Consider the following 25,962-nt stretch of genomic DNA (forward strand, 5'->3'; position numbering starts at 1 on the left):
AATTTGGGCCCAAAGTGTCAATATTTTGTGTGGCCACCATTACTTTCCGTCACTGCCTTAACCCTCTTGGGCATGGAGTTCACCAGAGCTTCACAGGTTGCCACTGGAGTCCTCTTCCACTCCTCCATGACAACATCACGGAGCTGGTGGATGTTAGAGACCTTGCGCTCCTCCACCTTCCGTTTGAGGATGCCCCACAGATGCTCAATAGGGTTTAGGTCTGGAGACATGCTTGGCCAGTCCATCACCTTTACCCTCAGCTTCTTTAGCAAGGCAGTGGTGGTCTTGGAGGTGTGTATGGGGTCGTTATCATGCTGGAATACTGCCCTGCGGCCCAGTCTCTGCTTCAGTATGTCACAGTACATGTTGGCATTCATGGTTCCCTCAATGAACTGTAGCTCCCCAGTGCCAGCAGCCCTCATGCAGCCCCAGACCATGACACTCCCACCACCATACTTGACTGTAGGCAAGACACACTTGTCTCTGTACTCCTCTCCTGGTTGCCGCCACACATGCTTGACACCATCTGAACCAAATAAGTTTATCTTGGTCTCATCAAACCACAGGACATGGTTCCAGTAATCCATGTCTTTAGTCTGCTTGTCTTCAGCAAACTGTTTGCGGGCTTTCTTGTGCATCATCTTTAGAAGAGGCTTCATTCTTGGACGACAGCCATGCAGACCAATTTGATGCAGTGTGCGGCGTATGGTCTGAGCAGTGACTGGCTGACATCCTACCCCTTCAACCTCTGCAGCAATGCTGGCAGCACTCATACGTCTATTTCCCAAACACAACCTCTGGATATGACGCTGAGCACGTGCACTCAACTTCTTTTGTCGACCATGGCGAGGCCTGTTCTGAGTGGAACCTGTCCTGTTAAACCGCTGTATGGTCTTGGCCACCGTGCTGCAGCTCAGTTTCAGGGTCTTGGCAATCTTCTTATAGCCTACGCCATCTTTATGTAGAGCAACAATTCTTTTTTTCAGATCCTCAGAGAGTTATTTGCCATGAGGTGCCATGTTGTACTTCCAGTGACCAGTATGAGATAGTGAGAGCGATAACACCAAATTTAACACACCTGCTCCCCATTCACACCTGAGACCTTGTAACACTAACGAGTCACATGACACCAGGGAGACAAAATGGCTAATTGAACACACCGTGAACACACCGTGAACACACCGAGCAGTGGGCAACCATTTATGCTGCGGTGCCCGGGGAGCAGTTTGGGGTTCGGTGGTATTGGAGCATTCACTCCCCCCACCTACAATTCCTGCCGGCCTGAGACTCGAACTTGCAACCTTTGGATTACGAGTCCGACTCTCTAACATTAGGCCACGACTTCCCCACATTAGTATTAGTATTAGTATAAATATTGTGTGTTCCACAATTGTTGTCAAGTGTTCATGAGATGGATTCCCTGAGGGAAGAAACTGTTTCTGTGTCTGTGTCGTTCTGGTGCTCAGAGCTCTGTAGTATCGACCAGACGGCAACAGTTCAAAGAGGGAGTGTGCTGGATGTGAGGGGTCCAGAGTGATTTTGCCAGCCCTTTTGCTCACTCTGGATAAGTACAGTTCTTGGAGAGTGGGGAGGGTTGTACCAATGATTCACTCAGCAGTCCGGACTACCCTCCGTAGTCTTCTGAGGTCAGATTTGGTAGCTGAGCTGAACCAGACAGTTATTGAAGTGCAGAGGATGGATTTAATGATGGCAGAGTAGAACTGTTTCAGCAGCTCCTGTGGCAGGTTGAACTTCCTCAGCTGGTAAAGGAAGCACAACCTCTGCTGGACCTTTTTAACAATGGAGTCAATGTGAATATCCCACTTCAGGTCCTGAGAAATTGTGGTGCCCAGGAATCTGAATGACTCCACTGCAGTCACAGTGCTGTTCATGATGGTGAGTGGGGGGAGAGCAGGGGGGTTTCTCCTGAAGTCTACGATCATCTCCACTGTTTTGAACGTGTTGAGCTCCAGGTTGTTAAGACTGCACCATACAGCCAGCTGCTCAACCTCCAGTCTGTAATATATATATGTATTATTTAAGATGACAACTGACTAGCTGGATGTACATTATGCTGCCTTTTACATGGCTACTTGTCATGCAAGTAAATAATTGGACATAACTGAAAATTAACATAGTTAAAATATTTTATTAGCTCACTAAACAGAGCTTCCAAAACTCAAGATGTTACCAGATGTATCTGTATGAAACAAAAGAGGGTGAGTCTGGTGTGTTATGAGAGACATAAAAGAAGCACCGTCTTCAGCTACCGATATGAACGGTCTATACGGTTATACATTATCAGGGAATAACAGACCCCAGAGATCTGCATTTCAGATAGCCGTGTGATAACTAATATTTTTGTGAAAATAACCTCTCTTCTGTCAGGTGAGAGTGTGAGCAGTGAGACGTCTAATGGCTATCTGAACGATGCTGAGGTGGGTCTGCTGGCGTGGCACGCGGTCGAGGAGGAGCCGGATTCTCCCTCTACACACGACATGAGCATGAGTGTTACTGTGGACACAGTGAGCCAGAGGAGCCTCCTGCTCAGCCACACTGAAGCACTGGCAGGTACCAGAACTCAGCACAGTCCATCCCCTGTGAACCTTGATCCTACCCAGCACTCATGTGTCCCATCTGTGTCCACCCACAGCAGCAAGTGCTGTCCCACCACTCTGTTTGAAAGTTGTCTTGTTCTTGATGTTCTTCTTGTTCTTGCACATTACTTGGTCTCAGTATTTATAATAAAGATGATAGCCGAATGCCGTATGATGAAAGGAATAGTCCGGGCTAAATACAGCAGCATCTGTGGGATTTTGTCATTAATTGCCAGTTTAAAAAAATGATTGTACAGCACCAGCATAATCATTAAAATAAATAGATAATTCATCACACTTTATTGAAATTTAAACATTATACAGATTAAAGATATTACATGTTAACATGAAATTAATGTGAATGGTTACAGATTTATAAAAAAATGTTTATGGCTAACTACGATAATTAGAGAGTCGTTTGGCTGATGGCAGAAAAATGCTTTGTATACATGTCATAAAGGAACATAAAAAAAAAAAAAAAAAAATGACATAGTATTTGGAAGTATTTGGTTTATTATCCATAGACAAGGTTACCTGTGATTAGAGAGATGTATTTTAACCCAGAACATTCCTTTAAATCAGTGGTTCTCAACCAGGAGCCCAAAGCGCACTAATGTCCAAGGGGAATCAAGATGCTAAAAATTGTTTAAAAAAAAACAAATAAATAAAAGGAAAAAGGTATTATTAAAATAAGCTAAAAATATATAGTAGTAAAAAAATTCTTATTTTAATTTATCCTCTCAGCAAATTTTATTTATTTATATATTAGATTTAAATTATTTATTTATTTTTATTATTATTATTTATTTATTATTATCTTTTTTTTTTTTTTTTTTAAGCACTAGGGTTCCCCAGTGCCTTGGAAAACCTGGGTATATGAGAAAGCCTAATAAAATAATTCAGTCATGTAAATTAGTAAAATTTGAAAAGTGAATCGCCATTTTTATAATGACTATACATTCGTTGGATTGAAATTGTGTGTAAAAAAACAATCCTTGTGTTGAAAAAATCCTTACATTCATATGAACTGTGAATGTGGGAGACTGTTCAGGCAAAGTTCAACCCCCCCAAAAACTGAAAATTCTGTAAAAAAAAATAAATACATTCTTACATTTCATAATTTTTTATATGTTGAATTTGATTCAAAAAGGGACTGCAGAGTGTGTGACATGATATCACAACCATTGCAGCGTCCAAAGAAATATTGCATGATTGAAGTTTAGTGTGACTACCCCTTTATTTAGTAAACCACGAACGACTGTAAAAATCTTGTAAATTCAATGGTTATAAAGAGGGGAAGCCATGAAATACATTCAAGGCTGAAGTTCAATACATTGAAGTTTATTTTTAGAGAAGTGTCGGGCCTTTGAATATGGTGGAGAAGCACTGCTTTAAATCATCCTAGCATCTGCTACTGATTATTTGATGATTATATCAGGATCAGCTGTTGTGCCTCATGTGTCTTTAAGTGTGTTTGATTTCCCTGTTTGTGTAAGATGTGATTCCACCGCCCTTCCATCCATCACTGTGTTGTTGTGTAGGGTCTGATTTTGCCGCCCCTCCTCACTGTCCCCCAGTGTCTCCGGCTCTCCTCGTGCCTCATGGCTGCTGTGAGGGCCCTCAGCTCCTGGAGGATGCCATGAATGTGCCTCACCATCTGGGTATTGCACTCATCCTCTCAACCTCCCTCAGACCAAACTCATCTTGTGTACTTCACTCTACTTCAATCCATCCATTCAAGGCAACATATTTCCAGACCTTCACACAAGCAGCTTTCTTCTAAGACAACATCTTGACCAAAATGAAACCTCATAAATAACTCATTTGAAATGTTCTTCATGGACGGGAACAAGGCATTTTTTTATTATTGGCATCTGGCATCTGATGTGTCAGAATTGGGACTTTTATTTTGACTGTGATGTTTGCCTAAATGTTGGAGCTCCCATTCTCCATCCTAATTAGATTGCTGTCTCAGTTTAACAGTTCTGTCTTATTAATTATTAGACAGAACTTTTAAACAAAGAAAGTAAACTGTATACGAAAACGTACTGTAGTGTTCCACCAAACGAGTTTTAATGGCTCATATAGTATAACAGAGTGAGAATGTGGATCTCAGCAGGAAAAAACAACAAAAAGACACATGCAACAGGTAGATAAAGGGAGAAAATATTATACTAAAAGGCATCACTATGTGTGTCTGCTCTTCCTTTTACAGACAGCAGTGAGTTTCTGGCTGATGATATCAGCATCATCGCCGGGGGCAGTTTGACCGGCTGGCACGCCGACTCGGCCTTCGTTCTCTGGAGGAGGATCTTGGGGATTCTCGGTGATGTGAACAGCATCCGCTGCGCCCGCATCCACGCCAAGGTCTTCAGTTACCTCTACGAGCTCTGGCACAAGCTGGCCAAGGTAGGTTGCCTTCGTTCCCCACAAAGCCTGGTTAACAGTTACCTTAGAAATGAAATGCAAAAGATCCTGGTGACAGAGATCCTGAACTCCTGTTTCAGATCAGAGATAATCTTGGGATCAGAATGGATACAGACACAGCCATGGCCAGACCCTTGTTCATCCCTCCTCTGCGCATGCTGGCCTCCTGGCTCTTCAAGGTAACAAGCATTAACTATCCATCAGGAACGTTCTCTGCATTAAGAGTTTCACAGATGATCAGCCGGGAAACATTACTGTCTACACCTAGTAATAACGTGCCTCAGATTGTGATTGTAATTGGATTTCTTTTAGGGTCAGTAAAAAAAAAGAAAAAGGGCAAGAAATGAATGCTTTAATTAAGCAAGGACACATTTAAATTGATCAAAAGCTTGTCTATATTTCCAATAAGTGCTTGAACTTTCTATTCATCAAAGAATTTGAAAATGTGAACTGTTTTAACATTGATAATAGGAATTGTTTCTTGAGCAGCAAATTAGCACATTAGAATGATTAGAATGGAAATTCATCATTGAATGACAGGAATATTTTTTTATATTTTATAATATATTCACATAAAAACTGTTTCACAATATTCCTTTTCTTATAGTATTTTTGATCAAATAAATGCAATGTTGCTGATCATAAGAGGTTTTCAAAAAACAAAACTATTATATATATGTATGTGTGTGTGTGTGTGCGTGTGTGTGTGTGTATGTATGTATGTATATGTGTATGTATATATACAGTGTATATATATATATATATATATATATATATGTAATATGTCATACTTGTTATGTTGCCTGACACAGAAAAAGATGTACATTAGAACAGGACGATAACTGTAACTATAGCTTTAAAGGTGCCATAGAATGAAAAACTGTCTTTACCCTGGCATATTTAAATAATAACATTTCTGTACATGGAAATGACATACAGTGAGCCTCAAACACCATAGTTTTCTCCTTCATATGTAAATCTCGTGATTAAAAAAGACCACTGAAAAACAGGCGAATCAGAACATAACACCGACTGTGACGCAACAGTCGCGATCACTACGCCCCCAACATTTGCATAAACCCGCCCCTGTTCTAAGCCGGCCGAACCATCAGAAGCTCTGCAGGTATTGTACATAAACAAGCGCGGACAACAGCGAAAATAACAAAATAAATGTTATGTTCCAGGCCGTGCAGGGGGTGTGAAGTGCAGGGATGGGTTGGTGTCTGTATTCAGAAAGGCACAGAAAGCAAATAACGTGAGCCACTAAAGGGACATGGTTAGCTCCTTGCTAGCGGTAACCTGTTACAGTACATACGATTTCACTCTCAGTAAGGAGAGATGAGGATGATGGCGAATGACTTACAGATCCTGAGCACCACTGACAAGCATCTGATCTTGTGAAATGTGTGGTAAGTACTGTTGCTCCATAATGTAAACATAGTTTGTGTGATCGCGTCTCTTGAAAGTGAAACTATAACGCGATCGATGGATCGTTCAAAAGCAGTTTCAATGCCTCGCATATTAATAACGGCTCCCTGATGCCCGCGTTTTATAATACAGTATAATTACCCGACGATATAACTGCGAGAGAAAGTATTTAAATATATATTTTCCTCCCTGTGCTTCCTTCTTGCTGATGAGCCGTACTGTGAAACAGCCAATCAGAGCAGAGCTCATTATTATTCATGACCCTGCCAAATAAGCCAATAACAGACCGTTTCATTCTAGGGAGAAATCCTAGGGTTGTAAATGGACATGTAAAATCGTTTCTGGAGATTTTTTGCCCTTACCTAAGCCACATACCTTCTGTGTAGATATCAGAGAACAATTTAAAATACTGTATCAATGCATTCTATGGCACCTTTAAAAATCATTCTAAATGTTCATATCACAACTATAACGATAAAGGAATATAGTAACATTATAGTTGGAATCACTTACAGAATTAATTTTTTTCCAGCTGTTGAACAATAAAAACACATTTGAGAGCCAATCAGAATCCAACTGGCTTTAAAGCATTTAAAGTAGCAGACAACAGAAATGCAGCGCATTCTTATAATAATCACAATGTTATCATGCATTGGTGAAGGCTACAAGTTATTGTTATAGTTATCTTTATGGTCATCATTCTTGGTGTGAACAGGTCTTTATTGGGAATTCATTTCTATTAAATATTAGGAGAGAAGCAAACAGATATAATGTACTGGGTGGAATGCAAATAGAGCACAGTGATGTCATGAATATGCTCATTCGGGCATGCTTTGCTGTATTTACTCTGGACTTTTTGTGTTGAATAGAAATGGACAGATTGAATACTGAATGACTTCTGATGTGTGTTCAGGCTACCATGCTGCCGTCAGAGTTCAAGGCTGGGAAGCTGCAGGCGTATAAGCTGATCTGTGAGATGATGACCAAACATCAGGACGTGCTGCCCAACAGTGACTTCCTGGTGCACCTCTACCACGTCATGCACAAAGGCTTCACCAGCGACAATCAGGTACAGTTGATTCTGCATGCCTGTTTTATTAAACCTGCTTGTGTTCTGTTCTTGGTTTTACACTTCTGTTTGGCACATTATCGATTATAAGCATCCATGAATACATACACACCAGGAAGGGAAATGACATAGGAGTTGTGGAAGCTCCAGAGGAATTAAATAAATCATATTAATCAAGAAAAAGTACTTCCACCAACAAAAAGGGGTTTTAGACAACTGTACATATCAATAACAAAGACTATTCTTAGTCTTTAATAGACAGTGCATTGCTGTATTGTTTTTCATTCTCTTCTCTTTTATTTTAAGAGATTTTTTTTTATGATTTGTTGACGATGTGCGCCAAATTCTGCTTGTAGAACTTAAGTATTAATCTAAAATATTCCTTCATGCAGTTGACCACTAGATGGTGCAACAGTCTTTCTTTCTTGTGATGCAGTAAAGGCTCTCTAAAGCTGTCTGATTCTGTATTGATGATAATGCTTCTCTCCTAAGCATTCACAAAGAATCAATATTGAATAATCAAAAGCGAGTTAGTCGGGTCTGATGTTGACTAATATACATTCAACATTTTGTTTTCTTTAGGTTTGATCCCTAAACAGGTTTTGTTTGTTTGTGGTTTTGATGATAATGCAGTGTGATGAAACCTGTTCAAATCTCCAGTGGCATGTGTGTGTGTGCTGGCACTGCACTGTGACCGATGGAGTGCCTCACTCTTTATTTCTGTTTCTTGTTATTTGGTCAGAAATAAGAGCTCCCTGAATGTTGAGCTGCAATGGAGATTGAACAAATAAGACAGCGAAAGTGCTTTTTGCCACTGTTGTGGATCTACACACTGTTGTGTGTCCATAATAGATTCTATTTGTGTCACTGTTGGCTTGAAGTCTCCCTCAAATCCACACAGGAACAGATTTGAAGGCCAGATAGAGTTCAGATACAACATGAACGGTAGTGCAGGAGTGCATCTCTTCTGCTGTAGTTTTACCACTCACTTGATGGAGCTGTTAAAGTTGAGCTTAGAGTTAACATCTTACACGCTTCTGAAAGAACACAACAGTACAGTTTAACAGCCATCTGCAAAAACAGCATGCATTGGGCTGGATATGAGCTGCAATTCAAACACAGATTTCATTCTTTTCTGGTGCAAAACTGTTAAAATTGTATGTACAGCTGTAGAGTTCTGTATCCATTATAGAACTTTGGCATCTCTTTGAGTTTTTGTGCATTTACATTATCAGTCAATAGAATGGACACTGGGACACCGTCTGAGGCTAAAATAAATTTAGGTCATAAATTTAACTTGAAAAAAATGCGATAATTCTAAATATAGTTATTAATATAAATATATAATGCAGATATGTAAAATGCAGCCAAAAAAAAAGTCATTATCTAGAATATGAGACCTAAATGTAAGTTTGAATGGGTTTGAAGAGTGAACTTTTTTTAGGAAGAGGACACACCATATTCACTATATTTTTACTATTTTATGTATACTATATTTTTTTTTATTTCCCCCCCTCAAAATAGTCAAAATAGTCGGCTAAAGTACAAACCCGATTCCAAAAAAGTTGGGACACTGTACAAATTACGAATACAAAAGGAATGCAATAATTTACAAATCTCATAAACTTATACTTTATTCACAATAGAATATAGATAACATATCAAATGTTGAAAGTGAGACATTTTGAAATGCCATGCCAAATATTGGCTCATTTTGGATTTCATGAGAGCTACACATTCCAAAAAAGTTGGGACGGGTAGCAATAAGAGGCCGGAAAAGTTAAATGTACATATAAGGAACAGCTGGAGGACCAATTTGCAACTTATTAGGTCAATTGGCAACATGATTGGGTATAAAAAGAGCCTCTCAGAGTGGCAGTGTCTCTCAGAAGTCAAGATGGCAAGAGGATCACCAATTCCCCCAATGCTGCGGTGAAAAATAGTGGAGAAATATCAGAAAGGAGTTTCTCAGGGGAAAAATTGCAAAGAGTTTGAAGTTATCATCATCTACAGTGCATACTATCATCCAAAGATTCAGAGAATCTGGAACAATCTCTGTGCGTAAGGGTCAAGGCCGGAAAACCATACTGGATGCCCGTGATCTTCAGGCCCTTAGACGGCACTGCATCACATACAGGAATGCTACTGTAATGGAAATCACAACATGGGCTCAGGAATACTTCCAGAAAACATTGTCGGTGAACACAATCCACCGTGCCATTCGCCATTGCCGGCTAAAACTCTATAGCTCAAAAAAGAAGCCATATCTAAACATGATCCAGAAGCGCAGGCGTTTTCTCTGGGCCAAGGCTTATTTAAAATGGACTGTGGCAAAGTGGAAAACTGTTCTGTGGTCAGACGAATCAAAATTTGAAGTTCTTTTTGGAAAATTGGGATGCCATGTCATCCGGACTAAAGAGGACAAGGACAACCCAAGTTGTTATCAGCGCTCAGTTCAGAAGCCTGCATCTCTGATGGCATGGGGTTGCATGAGTGCGTGTGGCATGGGCAGCTTACACATCTGGAAAGGCACCATCAATGCTGAAAGGTATATCCAAGTTCTAGAACAACATATGCTCCCATCCAGACGTTGTCTCTTTCAGGGAAGACCTTGCATTTTCCAACATGACAATGCCAGACCACATACTGCATCAATTACAACATCATGGCTGTGTAGAAGGAGGATCCGGGTACTGAAATGGCCAGCCTGCAGTCCAGATCTTTCACCCATAGAAAACATTTGGCGCATCATAAAGAGGAAGATGTGACAAAGAAGACCTAAGACAGTTGAGCAACTAGAAGCCTGTATTAGACAAGAATGGGACAACATTCCTATTCCTAAACTTGAGCAACTTGTCTCCTCAGTCCCCAGACGTTTGCAGACTGTTATAAAAAGAAGAGGGGATGCCACACAGTGGTAAACATGGCCTTGGCCCAACTTTTTTGAGATGTGTTGATGCCATGAAATTTAAAATAAACTTATTGTTCCCTTAAAATGATAAATTTTCTCAGTTTAAACATTTGATATGTCATCTATGTTGTATTCTGAATAAAATATTGAAATTTGAAACTTCCACATCATTGCATTCTGTTTTTATTCACAATTTGTACAGTGTCCCAACTTTTTTGGAATCGGGTTTGTAAACAGGACAGCTCATCACCCCACAGAAGAGAGGGGTGGGGTCAGCAGAGCTCATTAGCATTTAAAGGGACATGCGCCAAAACGGCTCACTGTGAACGGGTAAAAAGGGTGTTGTTTTACACTACCATTGAGAAATTTTAACCAAAGCATGTTATAGACTTTTCATTAAAACCCTAAAGAATCATATCAACTTGTAGAAAATGGGCATCCGATGACCCCTTTAAAAACATGCAGTAAAAATGTTGTTTTTAATTAATTCATTTATTAGTTTTTTTTGTTTATTTGTATTTTAATTTACATTTTAGTTTATGGATAATTAAACAAAATGGCATATAGGTTTTCTTTTTAAGGTTCAATATGTTTTTGTTGTCACACAGCAGATAATAATTTTCAAAACATGTAAATAATTCAGACAATAAATTTGAATAATTTTCAACAAGTTTTAACATTTGCAGATGAACTTTTTTTATTTTTTTAAATCAACAAATAATCATATGGTGAAGAATTGACATTGTGGCATCCCTCAAGGTTGGGACTTTACTTTGATCGTTGGGATTGTAGAAAGTGCAAACTAAATGGGTGACTGGCAGATTATTGGAAGGAAAGAACTGAAGTTATTGCTCTGACTTAAAGGTTCAAGATTAAGGGGCACATATTTACTGTAAAATAATGATGTGCGTAATTAAAACTGCATCATAAAATAAATAAATACTCATATTTCAGTAGAAAGTTGCTGGTTCACAAATAGAATTCCCAGCACAAAATAACCCTTTGAGTGAATCATACATCAATATGTATTGATGTATAATACATTTTATTGTTTAAAAGAAATGATTAGTACAAGCATTTGTTTCACTGCAGTTAAAAGGGCCTGAAACAATGTGCTGTGAAATGTATCTGTGCAGGAACCCTGATCAAACTGAAGCTGTAGTTAATGATCAAACCTTTCTTTGTGCACCGCTATAGGAACAGGAAAGTCAACAAATAAGAGCACTGCCAACAGGTGTTGCACTGCTGGCTGGATTTAGTAAATACACACTGACACTGCACATTGATTTTTACCTCACATTTTTACATGACTCTGTTTGGAGTCACGGCGCATTCACCTATGTGTCTCTACATATAAATATCCTTACAGTTTAAACCGTTTGGCCATGTTAAATTGTCACAGACACACATGCTGTGGATTCAGATTGTGCTTGCTGTATTTACTGCTGCATAATAGTCCCGCTTTGCAGAATTGCCGCTTCTTCCAAAATGCTCATTTTGGATAATCACGCAGCAGTTTGGTGGCCCTTAATTACTACTGGTTGCTAAGCATTGCAAAGGTCAGTTATTGCAGAATGAGGGTAAAATGTCCCTGCAGATGCACCACTTCCACCAATATCACATCTCCCTCTCAGCAGGACTCTTTTTATGCCACTAGGTTGCCTATATTGGTGTGCCTTTTTTCTTCATCTGACAGTGTTTACAAAGGGTTCAATTAAGGAAGATAAATGTGGCAGTTACGGAGCAGCCGTGTTTGTTTATGCATTTGTTTGTTTGTGCACATGGTACGGTGGTTTCAAGAAACTGATGTGAGAGAGACAGAAATGGTTGGTGGTTTATTAAGTGGTTAAAGCATACACTCCAAGTGATGTAATGGTTCACACCTTCAGAGTAACTTATGAAGTCCAGAGATTGTGCCTCGAAATGTTGTATGCGGTTAAGGGTGATGGCGCAGTGGATAAGACACATGCCTTTGGTGTGAGAGACCCGGGTTCGAATCCACTGTGAGACACCAATGTGTCCCTGAGCAAGACACTTAACCCCTAGTTGCTCCAGAGGCGTGCGACCTCTGACATATATAGCAATTGTAAGTCGCTTTGGATAAAAGCGTCAGCTAAATGAAAATGTAAATGTAACCTGAGTTTGAATCTGTTAGTACAAAATAGATTTACTGTACTTATTTTTTTTTTTGTCACACTTCTTGTTCCTCATTATTTTGAAGTGAAGACATTGATACCCACTCTGAAACACAATAGCAATGTTATAGTTGTGATTATGAATCTGTACTGAATCACAGTGAATTGATCCGAACAACTCAATGATCCAGTCAAAGTGAGACAGGTATCAAGGCACTGAATTGTTCATGTCTGTCTGGTTTGAGTGTGCGTGTTACTGATGGTGTGAAAAACAAGTTATTAGCTCTGAATTTTAGTATTGATTATTACGTGACACATATTGACATACATGCATATTAAAGGGATATTTCACCCAAAAATGCTTACTCACCCAATTAAAAAAATTATTATTTCTTATGTCGAACATGAAATTAGATGTTTTGAAGAATGCTGGTGATCGAACAGTTGATGGTCCCCATTGACTTGCATAGCATTTTTTTCCCTACTATGGAAGAACAATTGTTTCTTCAGAATTTGTCAAAATATATTATTTTTGTTCAACATGAGACAGAAAGCCATATAGGTTTGAAACGGCATGAGGGTAAATGATGACAAAATTTTCTTTTTTGGGTGAACTATACCTTTAAGATATTAAGTTATTTGTGAACCAATTCATTGTAGACCCATTCATTGAAATGCTTACCTGCTGTTGTAGCAGATTCAAGTGATTTAAAATGAGTATGCTGAAATTATACAGTCAAATCTAGATTAAAATCTGCTCATGCTGCATATATGCAGCATCTTTGTTTGGATCATGATTAAAATACAGTGGTTGCCTCTAATTTTATATGGAAAGAGCACAGACTAAGCTTAGTTTGTTTATATTAAGAGTAGGGATGTAATGATTCACTCAACTCACGATTCGATTTGATCCACGTTTTTTTTTTTTTACCAAATGACATTTAAGACACATCATAAATTAAATGTGTCCTTTTATTATTGCTTGGACAAAATGCTGCACGTTTCTTTGTGAAACTGAAATATAACACTATAATAATATACTAATATAGCACTTGAATATTATTGCTCTTTTGTTGGTTTTGATTGCTTCTATTGTTCTCTTATGTAAGTCGCTTTGGATAAAAGCGTCTGCTAAATATCAAAATGTAAATATAATGTAATTGAAAATAACAAAACTAACATTCTAGCAGTAATAAAAGAACTCTCTTCATATAAACAAAATAAGGCTTTGTCTCTTTCCATTAAAAATTAGAGGCAACCACTGCATTTTAATCATGATCCAAACAAAGATGCTGCATACATGCAACATGAGCAGATTTTAATCTAAATTAGATTGTTTAATTTCTAAATTTGAAGCAAAAACAGAATGCTCTGACTTCAGTTTTGTGAAACTACTGTATTCATTAAAAAATATCTGCATGAAATGAAACGGCAGACGAGCTGAATGAGACGCAGATTCACTCTCTGCCAGCAGGTGGCGCTTTAAGCATTTCCTTGGTTTCTGCTGAAAACAAAGCAGCGCTACACTTATGAACTTTAAAGGTGCCATAGAATGCATTGATACAGCATTTTAAATTGTTCTCTGATATCTACACAGAAGGTATGTGGCTTAGGTAAGGGCAAACATTCTCAAGAAACAATTTTACATGTCCATTTACAACCCTAGGATTTCTCCCTAGAATGAAACGCTTATTTGGTAGGGTCATGAATAATAATGAGCTCTGCTCTGATTGGCTGTTTCACAGTGCGGCTCATTTCAGTAACTCACAGCAAGAAGGAAACACAGGGAGGGAAATATTTATTTCAATACTTCTGCCATTTTCGCTGCTGTCCACGCTTGTTTATTTACAATACCTGCAGAACTTCTGATGATTCGGCTGGCCTAGAACATGGGCGGGTTTATGCAAATGTTGGAGGCGTAGTGATCCCGACTGTTGCATCACAGTCGGTGTTATGTTCTGATTCGCCTGTTTTTCAGTTCTCTTTTTTTAATTTACGAGATTTACATAAGGAGGAAACTACGGTGTTTGAGGCTCACTGTATGTCATCTCCATGTACAGAACTCTTATTATTTAACTATGCCAAGGTAAAGACAGTTTTTCATTCTATGGCATCTTTAATATGCATCGTTCAGAGACTAGATGAAAATAAAAAATAACATCTGAACTTTTCTAAAGACAGTCACTTCCCCTCAGACAATCATATAAACTCCTACACCTAATTGAATCGCGATTTGTTTAGCATCTAAACCGATTTGAATCGTCGCGTATTTGAATTGATTTTCAACCAGCACGCGGTTAATCGTTACATCCCTAATTAAGAGATTTTTTTTCATTTGATTTGGGGTTTGTTTTGAAATTACAATTTAGTTTTCTTATATTTCAATTTCACATAGAAATGTTTAGCAATTTTGTCTGAGAAATAATATAGGGACACCTTTTCATTTCTAATTTGTCTTAAATCTCATTCTTTATAAAAAATATTGTGAGAAAATCGTATCGTGAAATCAGTATTGTGAATCGTTACATCCCTACACCACACATTTAGTTTTTGTTCATTTTTTTTATACTATATGGCATATTTAGTTGTTTTCACTTGTTTGCACACTTGAATTGCAGTAACATAAACAGATAATATAGTATATTGAACTATAATGTTTTTCTAGTGAATGCTTATGATCAGTACATATTCAGTGTCTTCATCCATTAGTCTTCCTTATTGTAGTATTAAGTATATAAATTTGCTAAATAAGTAAACATGGTTCAGAAAGCAGTTTTTGCTTGTAATACCTATGTACATTATAAATCAAGCACTGTTGTGCTTTTGCTTAAGGAAAACTGAAAAGGACTACTTTTACTGGAGTGATATTTTTTTAGTTTATCCTTACCTATTGAAGTACTTGATTTGTGAACTTCATCCACCCCTGCCAAACAGAATATTATAAAACATTATTTATTTATTTTTGTTCCTTCTCTCTCATGTTCTGGTGTGCTCAGGATGTGTTGAACACGATGATTAGATGGTGCTCACCACGCTTCTTCTTCCTGGGCCTGCCGGGCTTCACCATGCTGGTGGGAGACTTCATCACCGCGGCTGCTCGTGTCCTAAACACTGACTCCTTTGAGGTACCGCTGCTGCTGTCAGTCGGCATCTACACTACTTACAGAAGCACACAGATTCATGTTGGTGTTTTCTCCATTCATGCTCATGTCAGGCTCCACGGATTGAGGCTCAGACAGTTCTTGGTTCGCTGGTGTGCTTCCCTAACCTGTATCAGCAGATCCCCTCTTTGCAGTCTGTTCCCGGATCTGAAGATATTGTAGTTGGCAAAGAGGACATGAAGGTACGCCGCTACAAAATCCCACTCTTATAACACGCATCTAATGACACTTTTATAGTGGAGATTAGGGGTGTGCCATATCATACCGCCCACGATAATACCGGTATAAATTTTTACATGATAAAAAAAGTGTCATATCACGATATAGCAATGCGATGACGTATTTACTAGGGATGCACTGATTGTTTGGCAGCCGAAATTATTTGGCCAAAAATAAGCAAAAAGACCTAATAAATTGTACCGAACAATGATGTGACGCGAGGTGTGCACTAATGCAGCAGACATGTCTGCAGTGTGGAAGCATTTAAAACTGTCTGAGAAAGATGCAAAAATCATTACAAGCACCGACAGCAAGAGACTGTTTACTACTGCATCTCATGTCTCCGATGAGAAGAGGAAGGGGGTGGTTGTTCCTGGTTACTGTATGATGATTAAAATCTCGAAATGGCCTTAAACAATTAAATACACTGCGTTATGTTTTCTAATACACGCATGAGCTCGCGGTGCTGTCTCGTTAGCCAGGGTTCAAAGTCCAAATCGCGAGGGAGATCTGCACTGAAACTGTTACTCGTCAGTTGCTCAGTAACACTTTTATGAATTATTACAAGGCTTGTGACAATGTGATACATGCATCTTCCCAAATTAGTAATGAGCATAAATTATAAATCTGCTGCTGTCAACCAACTAAAAGGACTTCCTGCGGGTTTCCATCAAAATAAAAGCTCAGTCAACATTCAAAAATGTTAGTATTGTAATTTTACTGTTGTTCTGTTAAATAAAATTAAAAAGACAATAATAATGATATTAATTACAACAGCTCTATTAATACATTTATTATAACGTTCACACATAGTGTTCAAATTGAGATATGTAATATTTTGTAATGTTTTAAAAGAATTCCCTTCTGCTCAGCAAGACTGCATTTATCTGCATGAAAGGGGTTTTAAAAATGGCCACAAAATATTAATTTTACTAACTTATTATTTTAAGTTAAATTGCATTGTTGGTATAATGTGATGTGATATAACTGTACAATGTTTAAAAAATAATAATTTATTCTGTGTAGTGTCCATTTCAGTCATTTAACATTTAATATTGGAGGCATCCAAGTTACTCGACATATTTAAAAAAAAAAATTTAAGTAATGCAGTAGTTACTTTCCCTGATAATTGGTTACTTTTATAATGATGTAACTCAGTTACTATTTGTGTTTTTACACTTCGAATTAGGTAGTCTCATCAATGACAGTAGCTCATTGGAAAAGGATGGAAAATGCCCTTCATTGTGTTTGCACTAATAAATGCTACTGCCTGCTAGCTGCAATCACCAATAAAACGTCGTTCCATATTTTTTATATATCATCATAAATATCGTTATCGCAAATATTCTTGAAATATCGTGATATCATTTTAAGGTTATATCGCCCACCCCTAGTGGAAACTCCATTCAGCTTTTAGCGTGTTCATTTCTTAATGGTGTCACAGGTTGCACATTTTGGTGTGAAACTGTTAAAAATGACAAATGCCAAAGGTAATCCACAGATGGAGAAGGCTTGGTGTTATTTAACAGATTTAATCCTGTCATTTCAAACCTATATGACTTACTTTCTTCATGTCAAGATGTTTAGTTAACAATGACTGTCCTCAAAAAAAGGTGTTGAATGGCTTCAGAAGATAAGATTGGATTGCACACTGGAGGACTAAAGATGAAAGTGTAAAAACAAAAACATAGTCTCACATCTTTTTTCACCATTCATGTGATATTGAAACCAATAAAATTCATGTACCAAATAAACAGAGACTTTTAAGGAAAAAAAGAATGGTAAGCTAAAATTACCAGATTGCACCACCTGATGGTGCACACTTATTTTTTTCATCTGTTCGAAATTAACCAAGTATATTCAAACTTTTACTGAAAGGTAATTATAATGTAAAAATCAAATGTATTGGTATTAACTGTCTTTTTCATGCTTTCTATCTGTAGGACTACCTTCTGAACATCCTTTTGAAGACCGCACGCAATGAGACATGTGAAGGAGCCAGGTACTGCACTACCAGATCATTCCTTACCCACTGTTCTCCTGACTGACAAAAAAACCAGGACACTATGTCTTATGTGCACAGTAATCTTGCATTCGTTTTTTTATATTTTATTTTGTTCCTATTTGAATGTCATGTATGATTACAGCCACACTGATATGCTTTACATTGTGAATGATATGAATGGCTGCTCCGTTGGGCCACTAATGGTCTGACAGTGTTTTACCATGTTTTAGGTGTGTAGCGATCTGCAGTCTGGGGCTGTGGGTGTGTGAGGAGCTGAGACAGACAGAAACTCACCATCAGGTCAAAGATGCCATTAACGTCCTGGGTGTCACGCTGAAGGTGATCAAATTTGATCTGTTCAGTTGGGATAACCTTAATAAATTTTAGATAATTTATATATTTATATATTATAATGTGTGTAAAAAATATATGTATATATACACACTATATTGCCAAAAGTATTGGGTCACCCCCTTCTAATGAACAGGTTTGTCTACTTTAGTAATTTCCATGAGTACAAATCTTAATGTTTAAGCATACAGTGCCCTCCAAAAGTATTGGAACAGTAAGACAAATTGCGAATCAGCCAATCACATGGCAGCCACTCAATGCATTTAGGCATCTAGATGTGGTGAAGACGACTTGAAGTTCAAACCGAGCATCAGAATGGGGAAGAAAGGGGATTTAAGTGACTTTGAAGGTGGAATGGTTGTTGGTGCCAGACGGGCTGTTCTGAGTATTTCAAAAACTGTTGATCTACTGGGATTTTCACGCACAACCATCTCTAGGGTTTACAGAGAATGGTCCGAAAAAGAGAAAATATCCAGTGAGCAGCAGTTGCGTGGACGAAAACGCCTTGTTGATGTCAGAGGTCAGAGGAGAATGGGTAGACTGGTTAGAGATGATAGAAAGGCAACAGTAACTCAAATAACCACTCGTTACAACCAAGGTATGCAGAAGACCATCTCTGAACGCACAACACGTCAAACCCTGAAGCAGATGGGCTACAGCAGCAGAAGACCACTCCGGGTGCCGCTCCTGTCAACTAAGAACAGGAAACAGAGGCTACAATTCACACAGGCTCACCAAAATTGGACAATAGAAGATTGGAAAAACGTTGGTCTGATGAGTCTCGATTTCTGTTGAGACATTCAGATGGTAGAGTCAGAATTTGGCGTAAACAGAATGAGAACATGGATCAATGAGAACCATCCTTGTTACCACTGTGCAGGCTGGTGGTGGTGGTGTAATGGTGTGGGGAATATTTTCTTGGCACACTTTGGGCCCCTTAGTACCAATTGAGCATCGTTTAAACGCCACAGCCTACTTGAGTATTGTTGCTGACCATGTCCATCCCTTTATGACTACAGTGTACCCATCTTCTGATGGCTACTTCCAGCAGGATAATGCACCATGTCACAAAGCTCAGATCATCTCAGATTGGTTTCTTGAAAATTGGGTAGGAAAAGGTGCACAAGCAACAGGGATGATCCCAAGCTTGAGAATATTGTCAAGCAAAGACAATTCAAACACTTGGGAGAGCACAAGGAGTGGACTGAAGCTGGAGTCAGTGCATCAAGAGTCACCACGCTCAGACGTCTTCAGGAAAAGGGCTACCAAGCCACTTCTGAAACAGAAACAACGTCAGAAGACCTGGGCTAAGGAGAAAAAGAACTGGACTGTTGCTCAGTGGTCCAAAGTCCTCTTTTCTGATAAAAGTAAATTTTGCATTTCATTTGGAAGTCAAGGTCTGGAGGAAGACTGGAGAGGCACAGAATCCAAGCTGCTTGAAGTCCAGCGTGACGTTTCTGAAGTCAGTGATGATTTGGGGTGCTGTGACATCTGCTGGTGTTGGTCCATTGTGTTTTATCAAGTCCAAAGTCAATGCAGCTGTCTAACAGGAGATTTTGGAGCACTTTATGCATCCATCTGCTGACAAGCTTTATGGAGATGCTGAATTCCTTTTCCAGCAGGACTTTAGCACCTGCCCACACTGCCAAAACCACTTCCAAGTGGTTAGCTGACCATGATATTACTGTGCTTGATTGGCCAGCCAACATGCCTGACCTGAACCCCATATTGAATCTATGGGATATTTTCAAGAGAAAGATGAGAAACAGTCGATCCAACAATACAGCTGAAGGTTCAATAGTGCCTCAGCAGATCCACAGGCTGATCGCTTCCATGCAACACCTCACTGATGCTGGCGTTTCTGCTAAAGGAGCCCCGACCAAGTATTGAGTTCATAAATCAACATACTTTAAAGAACTTGAACTGTTCTGTTTTACAAATCCGTTTTTTGATTGATCTTAGGAAATATTCTAATATTTTGAGATACTTGATTTTTGACTTTCATGAGCTGTAAGCTCTAATCATCAAAATTAAAACAAAAAGACTTTTGAAATGTTTTACTTTACATGTAATGAATCTAAAATATATATGAAAGTTTAACTTTTTTTTCGAAATAAGTTACAAAAAAATTTCTTTTTCACAATATTAAAATGTTTTGAGGTGCACCTGTATGTATGTATGTATGTATGTATGTATATATATAGCAAGGTTTTTTTTGTTTATCTATATATATATATATATAGATAAACAAAAAAAACCTTGCTACGTGTACTGCGTTAAGCTAACTGAGACTTGTTATAGCATATGTAAATGTAATGTGTGTGTGTGTGTGTGTCTGTGTGTATATATACAGTATTCATACCCCTTTTTTCACGTTTTATGTTGCTGCCTTTTGTTAAACTGCTTTAAATACTTTTTTCCACATCAATCTTCACTCTATACACAATAATAGTAAAGCAAAAAAGAAAAGAAAAAGTTTTTTAACATCTTTGCAAATTTATTAAAAATAAAAAACTTAAATGATTCCATTGCATAAGTATTCATACCCTTATCTGGGACAGTTGGAATTTAGCTCAGGAGCATTCATATTGCTTGTAGATGTTACTAGACTTTGAGTAAAGTTAACCTGTGGAAAATTCAATTTATTGGGTATGATTTGGAAAGGCATGCACGTCTTAATAAAAGGTCCAACAGCTGATAATGCATATCAGAGCAAAAACCAAGCCCTGGGGTCAAAAGAGCAGTCTGTAGAGCTCAGAAACAGGTTTGAGTCAAGCCACACATCTGAGGAAGAGTTCAGAAAAAAATTCTGCTTCATTGAAGGTTCACAGAAGTATATAGACTCTGTTACCCTTAATGGAGGAAGTTTGAAACAACCAGGATTATTCTTAGAGCTGGCCTCCTGGCCAAACTGAGCAGTTGATAGAGAAGGGCTTTTGTTAGAGTGGTGATGAAGAACCTGATGGTCAATCTAGTTGAGCTCCATGATCGTATATGCAGATAGGAGAAATCTACAGAAGGACAAACACCACTGCAACACTCCATCAATCTGGGCTTTATGGCAATCCTCTCCTCAGTGAATACACATGAAAACACACTTAGAATTTACAAAAAAGCACCTAAAGGACCATCAGACTGTGAGAAATAATATTATCTGGTCTGATGAACCTCAAATCCAAGCATCATGTTTGAAGGGAACCAGCTCTGCTCATCACCTGCAGAGTACATCCCAAAAGTAAAGTGTGCTGGTAGCAGCCTCATGCTGTGGGGCTGTTTTTCAGCAGCAGGGACTGAGGGACTCGTCAGAGTAGAAGAAAAGCTCAATGCACCAAAATATAGAGATAGCCTTAATGAAAACCCAGTCCAGAGCATTCAGAACCTCAGACTGGGCAGAAGGTTTACCTTCCAACAAGACAATGGACCTAAACACACAGCAAGAGTGGCTTATACACAACTTTGTGAATGTCCTTGAGTGGCCCAGCCACAGCTTGAGCTTGAACCCAATCAAATATTTCTGGAGAAACCTGAAAATGTGCGTCTTCCCCCATCCAACCTGACAGAGCTCGAGAGGTGAAGAGGTAAGGAGAAAAATAGCAGATGATTGCCAAATGCTGATGAGCAAAGCTTGTCGCATCAAACAAAAAAAGACTTGAGACTGTAAAGGTGCATCAGCTAAATATTTAGTTAACGGTATGAATACTTATGCAATGTACTTATTTCAGTTTTTTTATTTGTAATTAATTTACAAAGTTGTGACAATTCTGTTTTTGCTTTGTCAATATAGTGTATGGAGTGTAGACTGATGTAGAAAAAAAAAAACAAATTTAAAGCAGTTAACAAGGCAGCAACATGAAGGGGTATGAATACTTTCGTAAGGCACCGTATACAGGCACACGCATAATTTATTGTAGACAATTACTTCTTTATAACTTCTTCATCAAAAATCCATTGATTACATAAAAATTCCAAATTTTTAGCAAATACTGTTTTATTGTTAAATTGCAGTATAGTTGGAAAGATTATCTGAAATGTAGCTGAGTCATTTGAAACCACTCATTTTCAAATGGAAACTTCCATGTTGAGTGTTTTTGTTCCCATGCAGTGGTAATCACACCCTGTTCATGCTAGCTCAAAGCAGGTCAGGCCAAAATAAAGCTTCAGGAGAGGAACGGGGTTGTCATCTCTAAGAGCATGTGCTGAACTGCTGGGAGTTTATGTGTGGCTGCTTTTCTTCTGTTTATGTGAGAAAACACTCCCTCTCTCACCTCAGATTCCACATGAGCCCAGAGCAAGAGATTGTGGGATGGAGCAGTAGACACAATCCATTAACCTGGAATATACCCAACAATGTGTTTCTCAAAAATAAGTTAGTGATACATAGAAATAACAAACAGAGAAATAGAAATGACAAAAATGCTGTGTTTTAATTGATATACATATATTATTTTTCAGTGTCATTTTTACATGTCAAAAATATTATCTTATTTATCATTACTATTATCGCTAATACCAAATAATATTGGCAAAAATGGGAGACCTTATAAACCTAAAAAGATGTTTTATTATTATGTTTCTATATGAACTATAAAAATTATAGCTATATATGAGCTGAGTTATGGTCTGATGACAAGAGGTTTTAGGGGAAGTGATAATTTTAATAAAATAAAACAAAAATCATCAAATTAAATGGTACATTTGAGTTAAGAACATTTTAGTTTTTTTTGTTTTTTTATCATTTTCAAAGTGGAATTTGTCATTTTTGCAATTTACAGTAACTGTTTTCTATTGTATTATAATGAAAAATTTTATTTATTCCTATTATTGTAAAGCTGAATTTTCAGCAGCATCACTCCAAGTCTTCAGTGTCACATGATCCTTAAGAAATCTTTCCAATATGCTGATTAGCAGCTTAAGAAACATTTATTATTGTTATTATTATTGAAAACATATTATTATTGAATAGTTTTTTATTCTTTGATAAATAGAAACAGCATTCATATGAAATAGAAATATTTTGTTACATTATAAATCTCATTACTGACATTTTTGTTTAATTAAAAATGTAAAAAAAACAAAAAAAACTTTTGAACGGTAGTGTATATTTTATCAAGCACAAGAGGCACTTAGAATTATATCATATTCTGCATATAAATAAGAAATGTTCATTTAGTTAAAGAAGTAATGAAAGCATGCCTTTTTTATGTTCATTTTTTTTTCATTTTGTCTGGACTGTAACGTGAGAGTGAATGTAATTTTGTCTTTTAGTTTGGAAATAAGGTGGTGGCCAATGCGGCCTGTGACATCTTTCAGCTACTGATTTCTCACTGGCAGCACTTACAGAGGCTGGATCCGTTCCTACCCAAAAGAATTATAGAGGTACGGACCATCTCCCTCAGCATGATGCAACTGTTGCAGTATTGTGTAAGGGACTTAATCTCCACTTTTCGTCTGTTGTAGATTTTTGTAGCAACCATAGCATTTCTTCTGCCCAGTGCTGAACACTCAACAGCTGAGGCAGATAAAAAGGTAAGCAAGCAAAACATCTCTGTTTATGTAAGCAGTGCTGGACATGGGAATTGAGAATGAGCAGCACATGGCTCTTCATCCAGCTCTCGGTTATTCTCTGTCTCTACTCGTCGTTTCATCCTTCCTAACAGCTTGTCTTTGGCAGTTTTATTGATTGTTTTGTGGTCGTGTCAAGAGTGTGCTGAATGAATGCTTTCTCCGTGTGCTCTAGTTAATGGTGTCTCTACTGCTGTGCCTGCTGGACTGGTGCATGGCCGTACCTCTCTCCATCCTGCTGGAGCCCATCACTATGCCTGTGCTTGACGACCCCGCCTCGCAGAAAGCCCCTCTACTCGACTACATTTACAGGGTGGGTAACAGCATACTGTAGTTTGTTACTTCAAATTAAAGCCGAAATATTCCAGCGCATGTGTATGCGTTCTAATATAAATGCACTCGTCCCCTCAGAGCTCATATTTAGTCATCAGACGCTAATGAGAGGGCATTGAGGGGCACAGAATAAATTAGATATTAGTCCCGGCCTGTTGTGCAGATGCAGACAGACACGGACCTTTGTGCAGATGTCATGCTCCCAGAAAAAAATGGCCAAATTATTTAAATGTCCCATTGTTGGATTGATAAACTCACCAATGAATGCTGAACTCAAGAATCCAGTTCATCATCATATGAGAGAAAACGCACCTGCTGCAAAGGGGGAAAGGGAAGAATAAATGTCCTTTGTTTTCCTCTGCACTCGTTTGACTGTTAATCATTTTCCGCTAGTTATTATATGCTCAGTGGGATTACTTTAATCTCTCATTTGTCAGATCTGAATAGCGTCTAACACTGACACGTGTACGAAACCTCACCAGGACAGTACACCAGTACTCATACGTTTGAGTGTCGTGTCTCAGTTAAGTGCAAGAAATAATGATTAGCATCTCAAGCCTATAGTACTACTCAAATAATAATTGGTAATGACTGTCCTTTAATGTTATGGAGTCTTGGTTCATTTATGCAGCACAGTTTGAGAAGTGCCACTTACTACATTTATAGACTAATGAAAATCACTCTGAATCCTCAAAACCGGCAGACGGGGTTTAACGCTTAAAGGGATAGTTCACCCGAAAATGAAAACTCTATTCTCACCCTCATGTCGTTCCAAGACCTTCGTTCATCTTCGGAACAAAAATGTAAATATTTTTGATGAATTCTGAGAGCTCTCTGACCCTTTCATAAGGCCGGGACACACCAAGCCGACTTCAAAGAACTAGCGCCGACGAAAGCCGACGGTGTTGTTGCCTCGCGTCGGCAGCATTGGACCAAAAAGCTGCGCTCGAACACACCGCGCAGACTACAGCCGACGGCAAACTAACATGTGCATTCTGCGCATACGTGAGAGGAATGAACTGTCTATTTCAGCTGCTATATAGTATATATTTGTCATTCAAAAGGAGAAACCGAAACAAAGATACAAGATAAACATATATACGAAACGTAAACAAAGCAGCGCTTGCTTACCATTTTGAATATCAGTAACGTTGATAACTTTAATCATTTTAAGCGGCTCATGTTGTTATGAAAACATTCACGTATTAGAATGATTGGGAAAGATCATGTAACATTTAAACAGCCTTCTGTCTGTACCGCCTTCATTTACGTGCTCATTTTCATCCCTTTCGCTGTAATTCTCGGGCACTGACTCATTCACTAAACTGAACATCCAATCAGAGTTCTCCCTCTCGCCGACGGACCCGATGAATCGGGCAAACTGTCGCCAACGTGAGCCCGACGAGTGGAACACACCAAACAAACTAACACTATCAAAATGGCGCTATAGGGTGACGCAGAAGAGACGAATTGTTGAATAAAGTCGTTATTTTTTTCATTGTGCACAAAAAGTATTCTCGTAGCTTCGTAAAATTACGGTTAAACTACTGATGTCACATGGATTATTTTAACGATGTCCTTGCTACGTTTCTGAGCCTTGATCATGTTAGGATCCTTGCTGTCTATGGGAGGGTCAGAGAGTTCTCGGAATTCATCAAAAATATCTAAATTTGTGTTGTGAAGATGACCGAAGATCTTACAGGTTTGGAACAACATGAAGGTGAGTAATTAATGACAGAATTTTCATTTTTGGGTGAACTATAC

At 38.3% G+C, this 25,962-nt stretch overlaps 1 protein-coding gene across 5 annotated transcripts in view; it reads left to right on the top strand.

Moving 5' to 3' along the window:
• The window catches only part of LOC306886696 (ral GTPase-activating protein subunit alpha-2-like), a 175,581-nt gene that overhangs the window by 88,574 nt on the left and 61,045 nt on the right, over positions 1–25,962 (top strand). For 4 of the 5 annotated variants that reach the window (XM_079444010.1, XM_079444012.1, XM_079444009.1 and 1 more), the window contains exons 20-31: positions 2,389–2,571; positions 4,139–4,258; positions 4,813–5,006; positions 5,105–5,203; positions 7,366–7,521; positions 15,564–15,692; positions 15,782–15,910; positions 17,891–17,949; positions 18,183–18,291; positions 23,569–23,679; positions 23,761–23,829; positions 24,041–24,178. In XM_079444010.1, coding sequence (XP_079300136.1) covers positions 2,389–2,571; positions 4,139–4,258; positions 4,813–5,006; positions 5,105–5,203; positions 7,366–7,521; positions 15,564–15,692; positions 15,782–15,910; positions 17,891–17,949; positions 18,183–18,291; positions 23,569–23,679; positions 23,761–23,829; positions 24,041–24,178 — 1,496 coding nt within the window. The remainder of the gene's footprint in view (positions 1–2,388; positions 2,572–4,138; positions 4,259–4,812; positions 5,007–5,104; positions 5,204–7,365; positions 7,522–15,563; positions 15,693–15,781; positions 15,911–17,890; positions 17,950–18,182; positions 18,292–23,568; positions 23,680–23,760; positions 23,830–24,040; positions 24,179–25,962) is intronic. The other variant, XM_079444011.1, reaches the window with a different exon arrangement.

Source organism: Barbus barbus (assembly GCF_936440315.1).
Source record: "Barbus barbus genome assembly, chromosome: 20".
Lineage (NCBI taxonomy): Eukaryota > Metazoa > Chordata > Actinopteri > Cypriniformes > Cyprinidae > Barbus > Barbus barbus.